The sequence below is a fragment of the Macaca fascicularis genome, chromosome 15, assembly GCF_037993035.2.
Source record: "Macaca fascicularis isolate 582-1 chromosome 15, T2T-MFA8v1.1".
Lineage (NCBI taxonomy): Eukaryota > Metazoa > Chordata > Mammalia > Primates > Cercopithecidae > Macaca > Macaca fascicularis.
The window spans coordinates 61,976,701-61,993,654 of record NC_088389.1 but is presented as its reverse complement, the minus strand read 5'-3'; the positions used below and the strand labels follow the sequence as shown (position 1 = coordinate 61,993,654).

The following is a 16,954-nucleotide window of genomic DNA, read 5'->3' as shown; positions in this document are numbered from 1 at the left end:
TTTTATAATCAGAGAAAAACAATTTTGCTTTTTTGTTTTAGCTAGTCCTATCGACATCTGTAGCCTGAATCCACTTTGAGGTGTTCACTATGATCCATTGAAATGTTTATAATAAATGTCTATGCTATAAGTTTTTATTGGCCACTTTTTTAATCTTTAAAGATTCTGTTGACTTGCTAGTTTTCATCTCTCACTGTAACCTCATCTCCCACCTACCCGTATCAGAATCACTACCCTCAGAGACACGTATTAAGTGTGTCAAGCCCTGACAAAACATAACATCAGCTTTATCACTAAAACCTCTAAGATACTTGCACACACGAGCACTCGCACACACTCCTCAAAGCCAGTGATCTCTACCCTGGAGGAATAATCTCTTGGGCAGTTTGACATCCACCTAAAAGTACTGTGGCCAGGCCTTATCTTTAGAGGGTAATTGAAATGTCATATGAGACCATCAAAAGGCTGTTTTATAAATCTTGCTTTGCCTTATTTTCAAAGGCTGAGTCTTCATCATTGGGGAAACTTGTATTGGTCAGACATGACTTTTCTTCACAAAGCCATGACGATTACTGTTCTTACTGGTCCTCGTCTCCATTGCTTAACCTTGTTAAACTGTTGAAAAGGATAATTAACTATCATTGGATTTGTGAATGTGTTTCATTTTTAGCAATCAGAAATTTAGAAATTTAATTTTTAGTGAGTGATGTCATATTGTTAACATGTTTAAATGTCTTAACTTCCCTGTCTGTTAAGTTATTTACACTTAGGAAAGCTCAGCATGGACTGTTTAGCTGCTGAATATGCAAAAATACTTTTATATTTTTCAGTACTCAAGAAAAATGGGGTTATCCCAGAGCCATCCAAGCTACCTTATCTAAAAGCAGCAAATGAGAACCCCCACCATGATATAAGGAAGGGCCGTGCCTCGTGGAAAAGCAACAGGTGGCCTCAAGAAAATAAAGAAACACAAAAAGAGATGAAGAACAAGAATAGAAACTGGGAGAAGCACAGGAGGGCTGACAGACATCGTGAAGTGGATGAGGATTTTCCCAGGGGTCCCAAACCCTACTCTCCTACTGGCAGTTTTAAAACCCAGAAGCCTTCTAAGTTCTTTCACCGTTCATCGCATTACCATATGTCAAGAGAAGACAAGTCTCCCAAGGAGGGCAAGAGGGGCAAGCAGAAGAAAAAGGAGAGGTGCTTGGAAGATGATGACAATGATAACTTATTTCTCATTAAGCAGAGGAAAAAAAAGTCTTAAGCTCTCAGGCAGCCTCTGATGTGGCTTTTCATTGTTCATTTGGCCTTTGTGTCTATAACCTTCTGGCATTGTGTTTATTATCTATGATTAAATAAAGTGAGTTTTTGGTTTTGTTTTTTTAATTTCAGCCATTCCTAGAGTTACTGAACATCCATGGAGATCTCAATTCTCTGTGTCCAACAGGATATTAGGTAAGAAAGTACAAAGATAAACCTGGACTTATCCTATTCCAATATGTCATCTTTACTCAGAATCCTAGGGATAGGTAGAAGAATTCATCTGTTCAAGAAAGCTTTTTAAAAATACTTTGGGAAAAAAAAACCGCATCAAAGGTAATTCATCCTCAACATGAGTATGAAATTAAATCCTTGCAGGAAGAGAAATTAACACTAAGAAAAAGTCATCAACATTTTTCAACTTTTTTTTTTTTTTTACATTGGCAAGGACAATAACTATAAATCTATATCCAGATTTTCTTGCCGCTGAAGCTGTTGTCAGAATCTTCCTTTGGACAAAACATCACTAGCTGACTATAAAAACAAAAGTGTCATCATTGAAGCCCTGAAGAGGCAGGGAATTGAGCTTCAGCAAAATACAGGTAAAGAATCTATCCAACATAAATGTCAGAAGACAAATTTCCTAAACAAGTGAAAGAGACATCAAAAATTTTAAAATAATCACAATGAAATCATTTTTTACCACTTTTACAGCAGTGTTTCAAGCGTACTGTCACTCAGATCTGTAGAGATGAATATTACTCAAAAAATTGTTTTTTTCTCTTGCATTTTTTTGAACTACCACAAAGCTATACAGATTTTTTTGTACTTGTGGATCTTTTGTACTTCTCATAGCCTAATGTCAGAATAAGAAAAATAAAATATCTGAAAGAGAGTAAATACCTGTGTTTATTATGTAAAAAGACAATGAGAGTTTGAGTGACAAAGAGCATAGTTATGTTTGTTTTGTTTGTTTATTTGTTTGTTGTACAGACAAGGTCTCACTGTGTTGTCCAGACTGGTCTTCTGAGCTCAAGTGATCCTCTTTCCTTGGCCTCCCAAAGTGCTGGGATTACAGGCATGAGCCATCACTCCCGGCCTCGGCATAGTTGTGTTGGGCAGGTGGATAAAGTTATAAAATCCCTATAGACTGGAGTCAAAAATGCCATTTTTGCCCAAGTGCAAGCTCTCTGCCAGAATAAAATGGTATGAAATCAATTAAATAGGACAGTTTTATAATGTCAGGTTCTTAAATTTGTATTTTACTCTTTGGGAAGTATGCAGATTCCTGTATTTCTGGCAGAATCATCTCTCATCTTTCTGAGAGGAAGGAAGAATTCTGTCCTCTCAAATCAGCGTTAGTGCAAATTATATGATCAGAGAGTTTACCACTTTCCTTGTTGCTGTGTAGATTTCAGCTAACTTTATTATATGTTGGTGCATAGCTTCCTAATAGCTAGAGTTGTTTTCACCCTAAAGTAAGCAACCAGGGTTTTTTAACAACTTGCTCAAAGTGGCAGCCATAAAAAAAGGTTTTATAAAAGTGGAAAACCTTGAGATAATTGGCATTATTCTCCAGTAGGACTTGAGGCAAACTTGGCTTATTACTCATATGGTATAACAAGTGCCCCTTCTGATCCAAAGTCATCTCCTTTCAGGGCAGAAATAGGATTACTATTTTAGGTTCTTGCATATATAGCAGATTGTTTGGAGAAGGAGAGAAAGGAAGCACTTTTTTTTTTCTGTTTGTCTCTGCACATTGTCTTATTTTTTCCCAAAACTTATAGACAAACATTTTGTTCTAGGGTATAATTTACCCATTGGGTCCATGCATTTACATGCAGATAGGAAAGGATGCTGAGCTACTTCACCTGTGGGCATGATGATGCAGTCTTCATTTCCTGGTAAGAGAAGAACAGAAACATGGAGGAGCCTCTGCTTCATTTCCTCTCCATTTCCCTTGCCCCCAGCTCTTGCACCAAATGTTCAGTTAAGGTGAGTCAGCCAGTCAGTTTATTAACATAGACTCTTCATACAATAATGGGAAGTTTAAAATATGTATAGATTCAACCATTAATCAAATAAGACTTTACATGGATAAGTACAAGAGAAGAAAAGCAAATGTCCAAAACAGTAAAGATCTGTATAGTTGGTAGGATTGAGAAGATTCTAAATATCTTACCTCTGGCCCAACTTTGACTTGAAGCAGCTTGAGTGGCTTCTATCTTGGGTTCTACCTTGGTTTGTGTTTGGTGTTCTCAGAGTAGAGCAGGGAAACCAGTCTCCCATTTTCTCCGTGGAAAGCCTTGCTTTCATGGACCTTGCTGTTTGCAGTACTTATTAGTGGCTCTTTATTTTTCTGTTATACAAAGATTATGTAATCATTTTAAGGGGGGAAAATGTTAAAGACAAATCATATGTGATTCTTTCACTCAAAAATGTAGTTAAAATTATTAGTGTCTATTTCTTCAGACTTTTTTCTATACCTATATATACATTGTTTTGTAACCTGTTTTTTCACTTACATTGGGAACAAATACATGTCTGCATTTTTGCATGAATTTCTATTTTATGGCTGTGCCATGATGTAATCAGCTCCCTGTTGAACATTTTGTTTCTAATTTTTATTATTTTTGAAAAATTCTTCTACATAATATCTTCTCCATTTATTCAATTGTGGTAATATGTAATCTAGGGTCAGAGAGCTTACATATATTTCATGAAAGTTTTAATACATGATGCCAAATTATATTCCCAAGTCAGATTCTTCCCCAATCATTTATATGTCCCTGGCAGTTTGTGAGTATTCATCTCCCCCTTCCCACAATCACATGGAATATTGCCATTCCCTTTTCTCTTTGCCACTCTGATGGGCAGCAAAGAAACATTATTCATTAGTGCTGCAGTGAAAAGATTGATGTGGATATGTTTGTGTAAGGAGAGACAGGATTAGCAATATAGGGAAAATCTGTTTTTAAAAGATGTGAAGAGAAGCTTCTCATAGAAAACAACTGAAAATTCTTCTGCCAACAAAACATTACATACAAAATAAGGGAGGCTTTCATTTATTTATAGCCATCCTGATCCCCTGGTCTTATCATGCTTTGCTTTCACAACAAAAGGAGGATGCTGCTGGCATCTAGTGAGTAGAAGCCAGAGATGTTGCTAAATATCCTCCAATGCACAGACTAGCTTCCCACAATTAATCTGGCCCAAAATGTCAGTAGTGCTGGGGTTGAGAAACCCTAGTTGAAACCCCAACCTGTTTCTCAAAAGGAATTGTGTTGACTCGGGAGAGAGTTCATGTTGCCTTCCCACATCTAACAGGATGTGCCCTTGTCTTACAAGGCTTTGCATTTCATCATATTGCCAGTGTTTGCGAGATTGGTTGGACATGGCCATTCATGTGAAATAAGGAACACTGGTTCCATGGCATGAAGGTCTACAGTCTGGACCACTTTGTGGAGGATCCGGGCCACTGGAGACTCAGCCAGCTGAGGGAAATTAATAGTTTAGGAATCGTGGAAACAAATGCTAGAGTGCCAGGCTATGGCATGAGCCCTGGCAAGATAAACTGTGAACTGAACTGTGGTGTGAGAACAAAAGGATTCAGCTAGTGAGAGGAGGAAAGAGTTGGAGAGTAATCTGATGGGACATTTAATTGGGTCAGAATGTCATTAGGCTGTAGGATCCCTCACCAGGATCCAAATCCAACATAGTCCCTTAGATCTTACAGTTGGACTTTGCATTTCAAAGAAGCACCAATATTTTGGTGATTTATTACACAGTGCCATGCAGTAAATCACAGGATGAAGCTGACTGGTGTGTGATTTGAGCCAAAAGTTTTTCTGTTCATTTAATGTATGTTACTTTTTTGTTTGTTTGTTTGAGATGGAGTCTCACTCTGTCACCCAGGCTGGAGTGCAATGGCATGGTCTCAGCTCACTGCAACTTCTACCTCCCAGGTTCAAGCAGTTCTTCTGCCTCAGCCTCCCAAGTAACTGGGACTACAGGTGCATGCCACTACGCCCGGCCAATTTTTGTATTTTTAGTAGAGTGGGGGTTTCACTAGGTTGGCCAGGCTGGTCTCAAACTCCTGACCTCGTGATCCGCCCACCTCGGCCTCCTAAAGTGCTGGGGATTACAGGTGTGAGCCACCGTGCCCGGCCTAAGTTACTTCTTAAAATGATTTCCTGGGAAATTATTCCACGAAAACCCAGTAAAGGAGTGGGAAGGAGTGAGACAGGGAAAAGAAGAGAAGGAAGCCACGCTGGATGCTTATCAAGTCACATCCCATAAAGAGGAACTTTCAAACTCACAGAGAATGCTAGAAAGAGTGTAGGCCACACCTCAGAGTTGCCCTAGTAAGGGGCAATGGAGCTGTAGTGTGTGTATCTTTTTTTATTTTATTTTATTTTTAGTTAGTCATTGTTTAAGCCAGATAAATTGGGTTAGGCAGCCCCCTGACAGAGGGTTGGAGATAGGAATGAAACACCAGTGTCATTTGCTAAAGCCATAATCTCAGAGCAGTTCTTCCTACAAAAAGGTACTTGCTGAGCACAGTGGCTCACGCCTGTAATCACAACATTTTGGGAGGCTGAAGCAGGAGAATACTTGAGCTCAAGAGTTGGACACCAACCTGGCAACACAGCAAGATCTCATTGCTACTAAAAGTAAAAAAAAAAAAAAAAAAAAAAAAAAGATTGGCCAGGCACGGTGGCTCACCCCTGTAATTCCAGCATTTTGGGAGGCCAAGATGGAAAGATTTGCTTTAGTCCAGGAGTTTGAGACTAGCCTGTGCAAATTAGTGAGATCTTGTCTCTCCAAAAACTAAAATTAGCCGGGTGTGGTGGCACACCCGGCTAATTTTTTGTATTTTCAGTAGAGACAGGGTTTCACCATGTTGGCCAGGCTGGTCTCAAACTCCTGGGCTCAAGCAGTTCTCCCGCCTTTGTCTCCCAAAGTGCTGGGATTACAGGCATAAGTCACCGCTCCCTGACTAAAATATTTTTGATCTGCAGTTGGTTGAATCCATGGATGTAGAACCCTAGGATGCCAAAGACCAACTGTATGTTTATTATCTTGTGATCATTTTGCAGGTATGTACATATGACAAAGTCTACTTTCACATAGGTAATCTATTGGAAACATTTAATATTTTTTCACTGAACTGGGACTGTTCTTATTAAACTAGGTGAGGTAGGCTCGGTAGTCCATAGGCCATCTTCAGTTTTACTTCCTGCTTTGTCCATGTGGGGCCAAGAAGAAGACTTGATCATAAGGCAAGTATCCACCTGCAGGGGCCTTGCAGGGAGAGGTCACTGACCTCTTAAGCCTGTGAGTAGGACCTTTATCTAAGAGGCATGCTGGTGATAACTACATGTACAACATTTGGAAACTACTGTCTACAGGCTGAAGTCTAACTTCTGGCCTAAAATTCAAAGCCTTTCATGCTTCATCTTCTGCAGTTCTTCGGCTCTTCTTTCTCCTCTATCCCCTTCACCCTTCCAGTCCCACCATGTGAATGACTAATTCCTGAATAGGTCATGCTTCTCCTCCATGCCTTTACTTATGCTGTTGCCTCTACCCAAAATATCCTCTTCCAGTTTTATGACCACTCCCAGACAATATTAATCCTTCCCTCTTTGGTGTTTCTATTCAGCTATTCAGCAAACACAGGCTACGGACTTTCTTTGCATCAGGTAGTATTCTTGCTTGAGAAATCTCAAGCCTCAAGGGCTAACAAGCAAGAGACAAACACGAAAACCAGTATTTTGTCTTACAGCTGAGGAGTGCAGTGAGAGATATGGGTATGATGGTAACACCAAAGAAGCATGATTGGTCCTGCTAGAGAGAGGGGAGACTGGGCAGGACCTCTCAGAGGGTCATTATAACAGAAGAAAAGTGTTGCAGCTTAACAAAAAGGGGAAGAGCCCCTCTAGGAGAGTGAACTATGTGTTTGAAGCGTGGAGCTGTGAAACGGCAAGGATGCACTCTGTATTCGTTTCTGGAGCTACTCTCCCAAAATACCACGAAGTGGTAGCCTGAAACAACAGAAATTTGTTCTCTTACAGTTCTGGAGGCCAGAAGTTCAAAATCAAGGTGTCAACAGAGTTGGTTTCTTCTTGATGTGCTGAGATAATTACTTCCATGCCTCTCCTACCTTTTGGTGGGCCTGGGCAATCCTTGGCTTGTATAACTCCAGTCTCTGCCTCTGTCTTCACATAGGGTTCTCTTCTGTGTCTCGTTGTGTCTTGGCGTTCTGGCCCACACTAAAATTATCTAAGGGCAATTTTTTCCCAAGATCCTTAATTACTCTCTAAAGACCGAATTTCCAAATAAGGTCACATTCACAGGTACCAGGGATTAAGATTTGGACATATCTTTTGGAGGAACATTATTCAACCCACTCCCACCCCAAGAACTATAAGAATTGCTTTGCCTAGTTGCACTTTTGTTTTTATTCCAAGCTTTTATTGGGGGATGCGGTCTTCCATATGTTCTTTTTTTTTTCTCTGTTCGACTTTCCATTCTGATTTATACCTTCCTCAAGACTTTTTTAACTTAATGATAATTTCTTATCTTACGTATATCCTTATACTTCAGTTTGTGAAATGTGTGTTGGGTAAAAGCATGAACTGGAAAGCACCTATCAGATTTAGTGGCAGACCTTTGCCAGAGGAGTCCCAGGATAGCAGTGAGCCAAGAAACTAGATTGCAGTGCATTGAGGAGGGAATGAGCAACTACGAAGAGGAGAGTGTGTCTGTCTCTTTAAACCCTTGCCTGTGAAAGGCTGACAGTACAGAACACTAGCTGGAGTGAGGCTGACATTGACAGGAAGCTGCCGAAAGAGAGAGGGATGCTGGAGAACTAAAGAAAACTCAACTTACAGCACTCACATCAAGGAAGTGGGAAGGGATGGATCCAGAGGGACAAGTCAGTGGAGACAGGTGAGCAGGCTGAGGAGATGGTATCGTCCACCTTGATGGAGAAGCTTTTTCCAAGAACAATGGAATAGGTGTGTGGGGCATAGGGAGACATGGAAGGACCCCCAGAGGGAATAGAAAAGGAGAGCCTCTTGGCCACTAGGATGGTGTTAGGGAGCCAGGGGAGGTTGGAGTCTTTCTGGAAGTGCCCTGTGGCTGCCCAAGTGAGGGGAGACAATAAGTACACATGTGAAGAAAGGATTTCCTGTGGGAAAACCAGAATCATGTCCTTCCTGCCCAGAGTTACATGCTTCAAGGAGTTCAGTCCTGCACACACTAGTGAATAATCCTTATAAATGTCCACATATGCCTCCCAAGTATAGCTCAGTCTTACATAGAACAGTGTACTAGTCTTACATAGAACAGTATTACTAATCAGATGCTCTCATAAGGAATCATGCCATTTTGAGAGGGGCCCGAAGCTCTGACAACTTGAGACCCCCTATCTGGGCCGTAGCTTTCTCATTATAAAGTTGGAAGTGGTAGGATTAACCTAGATGGATTCTCATTACCTCCCAACTCTGGTATTCTGTGATTCTAATGGTAGTTGGTAGCCCTTGGTATCACTCAAGAATAATCCTTGATGGGCAGTGTGTAGCACTGCCTCCCTGTGGGCACCCCTCAATCTAACAGCCATGCAGCAAGTCCACAGCCTCCCCAGCTATGCCACATTGTATCCAGGTAAACAAGGTGAGCCCTTGCTATAAGCATCACCCTGGTGGCCTTCTCGTGACCCAGCCTCTGAGAATCTCCTTGCTCTGTGCATAGCCCTCTTCACCCATCTCTCCAGCTCTTCGTGTTGGGCTCAGCCTTTCTTCTGGTAGTCTTCTGATTCCATGTGGCCCCATGAGCCACTGTAGATGTGGCTTGTGCACAGTCTAGAGACTTTATATAAGCACGCCATGATGGTTGGTTGTGATCATTTTTAGGTATCATGTTCTTGATAATGAACATATCCCTCAATTTGATACTGTTTTGATGGGAAAATCAGTTTTATCCCCTCACCGTTCCTTTGTGAGCATGCACCTAGCCTTAAGTGCTTAGAAATGGCTGCTCTGGCCAGGCGCAGTTGCTCAGGCCTGTAATCCCAACGCTTTGGGAGGCCAAGGCAGGAGGATCACTTGAACCCAGGAGTTCAAGACCAGCCTGGGCAACACAGACCTTGTCTCTATTAAAAAAAATAAAAAAGAATTTTAAAAAAAATTAAATAAGAAATAAGGCCAGGCACGGTGGCTCATGCCTGTGATCCCAACACTGGGAGGCTGACGTGGGAGGATTGCTTGAGCTCAAGAATGTGAGAGCAGCCTGGGCAACATGATAAGACCCCATTGCTACAAAAAAATTTAAAAATTTGACAGCTGTGGTGGTGCACACCTATATTCCCAACTACTTGGGAGGCCAAGATGGGAGGATTGCCTGAGCCCCTGCAGTAAGCTATGATTGCACCACTGCACTCCAGCCTGGGTGACAGTGAGACCTGGTCTCAAAAAAACAAAACAAAACTATTCTGTGGCAACCTCCTGGAGACGAGTCTGTTTTTAGTTTCCACACCATTAATAGTTTAATCTCTTAAGTCACAAGTAAGGGAAGGGAGTCACATAAGACAGCAAAAGCCCGCGGTTCCCAGCAAAAGCCAGAGGCAAATGAGAACCCACGAAGAACCCAGAGTTCACACCACAACCTGTGTGCTGGTCAGGGTGACCCATGCTGGATCTCCACAGGACCTGGGGCCATTCAGCTAACTCAGTAAACACTTGTTGAGCATCTGACCTGAGCCAGGTCCTGTGCTGACATCTAGGACTTCCTACCCTTAAGGAACTCTGGCTTTTTCTCTAGTGGGTGAGACAGATGGAAACCCTTTCAGTTCCACTACAGATATTTATGGAATACCTGTTATGTGCCAGGCACTGCCTGAACTCAAGGTACAGTGGTGAATTAGACAGGTGTTATCTATGCCCTCCTGGGGCTTCTAAGCCTTCAGAGAAGATAGACACTGTACAGGTGAGTTAAGTGCTCCAAAGAGTATGGCTCCTGGTGTGTAAGGGCTCAGATATCTGTTGATAGAAAGGATAAAGGCCATGTCATCTTTATTCTTTCTCACAGGGCCCAGCATGGGGCCAAACACAGTTAGGTTTAAGTAAATGGATTTAACTCACTGGTCCCCAGCACTGTCCTCTGAATGATGTTACCAAAAATGGGGACAACCAAAACTATCTGGACAACTTAGTCAACTGGACTGGGAGATTGCACTTCCAAATGGAAAGGTTTGCAGTGGCTCCTTTGGAAAGGTGGCTTCAAGGGTGGAGAGGAGGGAAGTGAATGTGGGGCTCGCATTATAGGCTTTGGGGGTTACAGAGCTTGCTGGTGTTGCTTGCCTTTATGCTCTGTCAAATCTCAGGCAGATGAAACAAGATGTAAGCTTTCTAAATTATCAATAGAGGGCCTGTCATTCAAATGGAAGATAAGAGCAAAGAAAATAGAAGTCCACCAAAATAATGCCAGAGAAAAACAACCCTGGCCTTTCAAAAAACCACAGATACACTTTCTTAGAGAAGTTTAGACCAGGTACAGTGGCTCACACCTGTTACCCCAGCACTTTGGGAGGCCAAGGCAGGTGGAACACTTGAGCCCAGGAGTTTCAGACCAGCCTGGCCAACATGTCTCTACCAAAAAAAAAAAAAAAAAGCCCATTGTAGCGGCACACACCTGTAGTCTTAGCCACTCAGGCTGAGGCAGGAGGATCGTTTGAGCTCGGGAGGCAGAGGTTGCAGTGAGCCAGGATCACGCCACTAACTGCAGCCTGGGCAACAGAGTAAAAACCTGCCTCAAAAAAAAAAAAAAAAAAAAGAGGTTTAGTCCAGGAGGCCTAGTTGTGTTTTGAATCAAAATTCACTGCTTTAGAAAGAAACTGCATGGGTTTCAGTGTTGTCATCTGTCATAATCTCTCAGACTTGTTTCCTACTCTCAGAGAGCTTCCATTTTAAGATAGGAAAGAGAAGCCCTGAAACAGATGAGTACAACTTAAGTTACAAAGAGGCCTTCATGTGGGACTGTGTGTGGAGAGAGGTCACTTCTAGTGTCACTGGTGTTGAAGACCCAGGAAAACTTCACAGAGGAGATGGCATTGGAATTAGCTCTTGAAGCATGAAGAAGACTTTAATAATTAGGATAAGAGGAAATGCATCTCAGGAGGAATACAAGTAGAGGCAACAGCCTGGATATAGGATAACCTAGGACACTTAAGTAAGAAGGTCTAGTATAATTTCCCTTGACTCTAGTTCACATGAGAGTAATAGAGGGAGGTAAATGAACAAGATCACTGAAGGCTCCGAATTTCAAGCTAAAGAGTGTGGTTTCATTTTCCTCATCTATAAAATGAAGATAATATCTCTGTCTCTTGCAAGAATTAAAGTGAGGCCAGGCACAGTGCATAGCCCTCTTCACCCATCTCTCCAGCTCTTGGGGTTGGGCTCAGCCCTTCTTCTGGTAGTCTTCTGATTCCAGATAATGGCTATGATTCCGGCACTTTGAGATGCTAAGGTGGGAGAATTACCTGAGCCAGGAGTTTGAGACTAGCCTGGGCAACATGGCAAGACCCCAATCTCTACAAAAATTCTAAAACTTAGCTGGGATTGCTGGCTTGCACCTGTGGTCCTAGCTGCTTAGGAGGCTGAGGTGGGAGGATCACTTGAGCCCAGGAGAACAAGGCTGTGGTGAGCTGTGATTACACCACTGTGCTCCAGCCTGGGCAACAGAACAAGACCATCTCAAAAAAAAAAAAAAAAAAAGTTGTGCATTAGATGTGTGTGTATATATATATTAGATATGTATACATTAGTCATTAACTACTTGCATAATGCTTTATAAAAAGCAGCTGACACAATGCCAGTGGTGGCAGCAGAGAACCATCAAGGATTTTGACTAGGGGAGATGAGTCACTTGCGTGGAGATGTGTTTTAGATTAACACAGCACTACACAAATTAGCACTTTTCTAATAGTCCTCATAAATTGCTTTTCTTTCCAAGGAATTAAAAGATATGAACAGACATGGTAGGTGGTTACATCAGTCAGGGTTCTCTCGAGAAACAGAACTAATAGTAGAGATTTATTCAAACTTTCCCAGTTGTGTAGGCTAGCCAGTCCAAGATCTGTAGGGCAGGCTAGCAAGCTGGCAGCTCAGGCAGGATTTCTGTCTGCTAGTCTTAAGGCAGAATTCCTTCTTTGGGAAACTTCAGCTTTTGCCCCTAAGGCCTTCATCTGATTGAATGAGGCCCACCCAGATTCTCAAGTCAGTCTCCTTTATTTCAAGTCAGCTGATAAATCACATCTACAAAATACCTTCCCAGCATCATCTAGACTATCATTTGACCAAACAACTGGGCATCATAGCCTAGCCAAGTTGACATATAGAATTAGACATCACAATGATCTTTATCTCGAATATGGAAATTGAGACACAGACTGGCAAACTGACACAGAAGCTGACCAAATTAGAATTCCTAGAACCTGGTACCAGGCCTACCAGGTAACTCTTGTGCATTATAGTTTTATATTATCTCTTCCTACTTTTTACATAAAATTTACCGTAGACATAACCAGACTGAATATCTATGGGTAGATTGTGCCAAATGCTGATGCAAACCACTCTGTTTTGGGGAGGAGAGAGGACCGACGTCAGGTCAGACCCACAGGTAGAGACACAGACTTTGGCTTGGTGTGAAGAAACACTTCCAGACTGGAGTTTCCACCAGTGGGACAGGCTGTGTGGGACACACACAGCTCTTGGTCTCCGGAGCTGAGCAACAAAAAGCTGAGCCACTTAACATGGTACTGTGAAGGAGATCCAAACATCCGGCCAGCATGGCCCAGGGGCTGAGAAGAGCCTCCCTCCGAGCTTGTATGAATTCCAATAACCCCAGATACTAGAAATGTCCCTCACAATTAACTGCATCCTTCAGAAAAGTCCTTGCTCCTCTCTCCACCTCTACCCCACCACCAGGAAGCCTTCAGAGATTGGAGCAGAATGGGGAACCTCCCTGAGCTAGAAGCCATCTGCAGGCTCCACTCACTCTTCCTCCACCAGTGCCCTCTTGTCTGCCAGCCTCCCCTGGTTAATCTTTCTGGGAGGAGAGCTTGTCAAAGTCGCCTCCACCTCAGCCTCCTTTCACAACCCTGCCTCATCTTCCACACCAAGTCTCAGGGGGCCTGCAGGACCCACCATCATCCTGGAGAAGTCATGGGTCACCAGCCACCTGTCTCCTCTGCCTGCACCCAACTAACCATCGCTTCCTGCTGATTTGCATTGACAACCTTCCTGCACTTAGCTGCTCAGGGGAGTTTTCTGGTTTTATCTCCTCGACTAACTTAGGCCTCCCGGGTCACTCTGGATTTCCCATTGCAGACTTGGCTATGGAAGCCTGCCTGTATGCTCGAGGGGGTTCTTGTCTTTTCACGAGCCCTCCCTTCCCATCAGCAAGCCAGGCTGTGCACACAGCAACGTCTTGCAAAAGAGTCTCAGCCATGGCAGGATTTTTGAAGTTCTGGTGCATGTTAGAGCTGCAAAGGGCCAAAGGACTGTCTAGTCCACTCTAGCCCACCCGACTTCACCTCCTCTCCTCCTCACTTCACAGATGGGGAATTGAGGCAAGAACTGAGAAAAGGCTTGATGTGGTCATACATCAAGTCAGAATAATGGCCAGACCTAGACCTTGGTGCCCCCTCAACCCTCTCACCCTCTCTGCCACACTTTGTCAACGGAAAACAATTTGCAAACTTCAAGTTAGGAGGGAGTGAAAAATGTGTTTAAATATTGAGCTTCAATAGCCTTATTCCTTCCAGGCACCTTCTGCAGCTATTTGCAAGACTCTCTGGGCATAGCATGAGCTGGGCTGTGGCATGGGAGTGAGGGGCTGGACTGAGAAGAGGCCTCCCTCCTGGGCCAGGAAGCTGACTCCCATCCCCTCCTTTAGTGTGGTGGACTGAGCACCTCTGAAATAGCATCTCCCACAGAGTTATGAGGGACCAGGGAGCAAATGAACTCTGAGATGCAGGAACCAGACCTGAGGACAGGAGAAAACTGGGAAGAGAGCGGGGAGCAGTAGCAGAGCAAATAGAAAAGATGCCTGAAGGAAGCAAGTTCCCAGGCCACCAGGGGCCAAGCCCCCAGCACGTGCTATAGATTATCTTGGGGTTCCCAGGAGAAAGAAACTCTCAAGATCAGAAAGTCACTGTTGTCTTGGAGGACTTTAAGAGATAATCAAGTCTAGAATACTCTTGGTACTTATGGGGAAACTGAGGCCTGGAGAGAGCCTCACATCCCATACTGAGTTGGGGGCAGAGCCAGGACTAGTGCCCAGGCCCGACCCCAGTGTGAGACTCTTTCCACAAGGTGGGGAACCAGGGCGTGGGAGCAGGGTTTGGAGGAGACCTGAAGGAGGGGACATCTATGGTTGGGTGTTGAACTTTTTGGAGCCCTAGAGGCCAGTGAGGCAGAAACACCACAGAGGAAAGCTGGGGTTTCTCTGTGACAACAGACTCTTGCGGTACTATGAAGAAACTGGTGTGGTTGTGATGAGGAAAGAAAGGCTGTGAAAGTGAAATTTCCAATTTGTGAGAGGAGGAAACTGCAAATGTGTTCTCCATCCCATGCAAATTATGTGTGGCCTTTTGTCCTGCACCTGCAGCGGCTCACAACATACACAACACTAGAGATCAGACGGGGCTCAGAGTCCTTCAGAGTCTGAACCGCGTCTTCCAGCTCCAAACACAGCAGGAGCACAGGGGCAGAGAAAGTCTCCCTCCAGCTGTGGGGGTGTCCTGAGATGCCTGAGCTGCACCTATAGGATGTCTGCCCTCCCAAGGGGCTACTGGAAATGCCCTCCTTCTACTGTTTCCCCAAACCCCATCAGAAATTCCACGGGGAAACTCCCTTCCACGGGAAACTCCCTTCCCTTCTGCTGCAGGTATCATCACTGTGTCTCTCAGCTCTGCCCCCCAGCCTCTGAGTACCACCTTATCCTGGCCCTTAGCTACTGGCTTGTAATTGTCTCTTTACATTCTCAGCCTCCCACAGAAGCCTGGGAGCTCCTTGAGGGCAGGATCTGCTTCATCTCTGTATCCCAAAAGCCCAGCGTTTTGCTTGGCACCCATTAGAGGCCAGGAAGGGCAAACCTTCTGTCAAATCCCGGGGGAGATGTTGCTAATCAGTCCTGAACACCAATCCCTTGGAGACTCAGGCTTCTCAATGTGGGTAGGCCCTGCCTGTGGGTAGGCCAGGACCTGCTCTCCCAAAGGGGCGCTCCAGAAACGTGTGACTCAGTTCAGCTGGAGGCTCCTGGTCCCTCAGAGGTTTGGTGCCAGCCCTCTGGTGTGTGATTTCTGAGATACCAAGGCTTACTTCCTCATGACGCCCACATGCTGCCTCAGCTTCACCCCTGAGACAGTTCAGGCAGGAAGCACAGAACTCCTCTCAGTTCTGTACTCATACACACTCGATATTCACACTCATACACACGCAAGTATGTACACGTGCACATTGCACACTTGTACCACCCATGCTGCCACATACACAACACATGCACATGCTTGCTCACACTTGCACACACAAATACACTCCCAACAAATGTTTTATGGGATTCAGGAGTTTCAGTGAAGATTTAGGGGCTACAAGGACAGGTTACATGACACTGGGCATAGCTTCCCACTGTCCTTGCAGCTCCGCCTACCCACTCTCTCTGTCTTCTCCCCGTCAATTCCCTCCATTGTTCCAGCACTGCCCCACCTCAGTCCCAAACTCTCATCCCTCTGTTTTATAGAGCCGTTCTACTGTCTGCTCTGGAGGTGGGGACTATCCATACCTGTGCCTGCAGATCCCGAACAAGGGAGTGTTTCCCAAAGAGGCATTTGAATCACTTGTTTCTCCATCTTGCTTAATATCATTATGAACAAATGAATGACTGTAACAGAAGAATGTCTTGTCACAGCTCTCCATTTCCCACTCTAAGCTAACACAATTCTGGCCAGACATAATGGGTCATGACTGTAATCCCAGCACTGTGGAAGGCTGAGGTGGAAGGATTGTTTGAGCCCAGAAGTTCAAGACCAGCCTGGGCAACAGTGAAACCCCCATCTCAATTTTTTTAAATGAAACAAAAAAAGGAATAAACTAACACAATTTAGTGACAAATCACGTGTTTTAGGGCCTACTCAATGCCTGGCACTGTGCCAGACACTGCAGATACACACAGTAGCTCCCCCAAGAAAGCACCACAGTGCCTAATAGCAAAAACACACACATAAACAAACAGTAGGCTGGGCACAGTGGTTCACGTCTGTAATCCCAGCACTTTGAGAGGCCAAGGCGGGAGGATCACTTGAGCCCAGGAGTTGGAGACCAGCCCAGGCAACACAGACCCCATCTATTAAAAAACAAAAAAAGAAAGCCAGGCGTGGTGGCTCATACCTGTAGTCCCAGCTACTCAAGAGGCTGAGGTGGGAGGATCTCTTGAGCCTGGAAGGTCGAGGCTGCAGTGAGCCATACTCAATGCCACTGCACTCCAGCCTGAGTGACAGAGTGAGACCTTGTCTCAGAAAACAAAACGAATAGTGACATGTGGAGGATGTGACTGAGGCCATCCTGGAGGCAGATAAACAGCTTTTCTGCTGTGATATGAAGGACAGTCAACTTTCCAGGTGAGCAAGATTGGG

The 16,954-nt window shown here is 44.1% G+C and overlaps 1 protein-coding gene across 7 annotated transcripts in view; it reads left to right on the top strand.

Annotated features, from left to right (window-relative positions):
• Window positions 1–2,160, top strand: part of ZCCHC7 (zinc finger CCHC-type containing 7) — a 261,414-nt gene extending 259,254 nt beyond the window's left edge. For all 7 annotated transcript variants that reach the window (XM_065530336.2, XM_065530341.2, XM_005581281.4 and 4 more), the window contains exon 9: window positions 831–2,160. In XM_065530336.2, the coding sequence (XP_065386408.1) occupies window positions 831–1,264 (434 nt within the window). In that variant the 3' untranslated portion in view covers window positions 1,265–2,160. The remainder of the gene's footprint in view (window positions 1–830) is intronic.
• The last annotated feature ends 14,794 nt before the right edge of the window (window positions 2,161–16,954 follow it).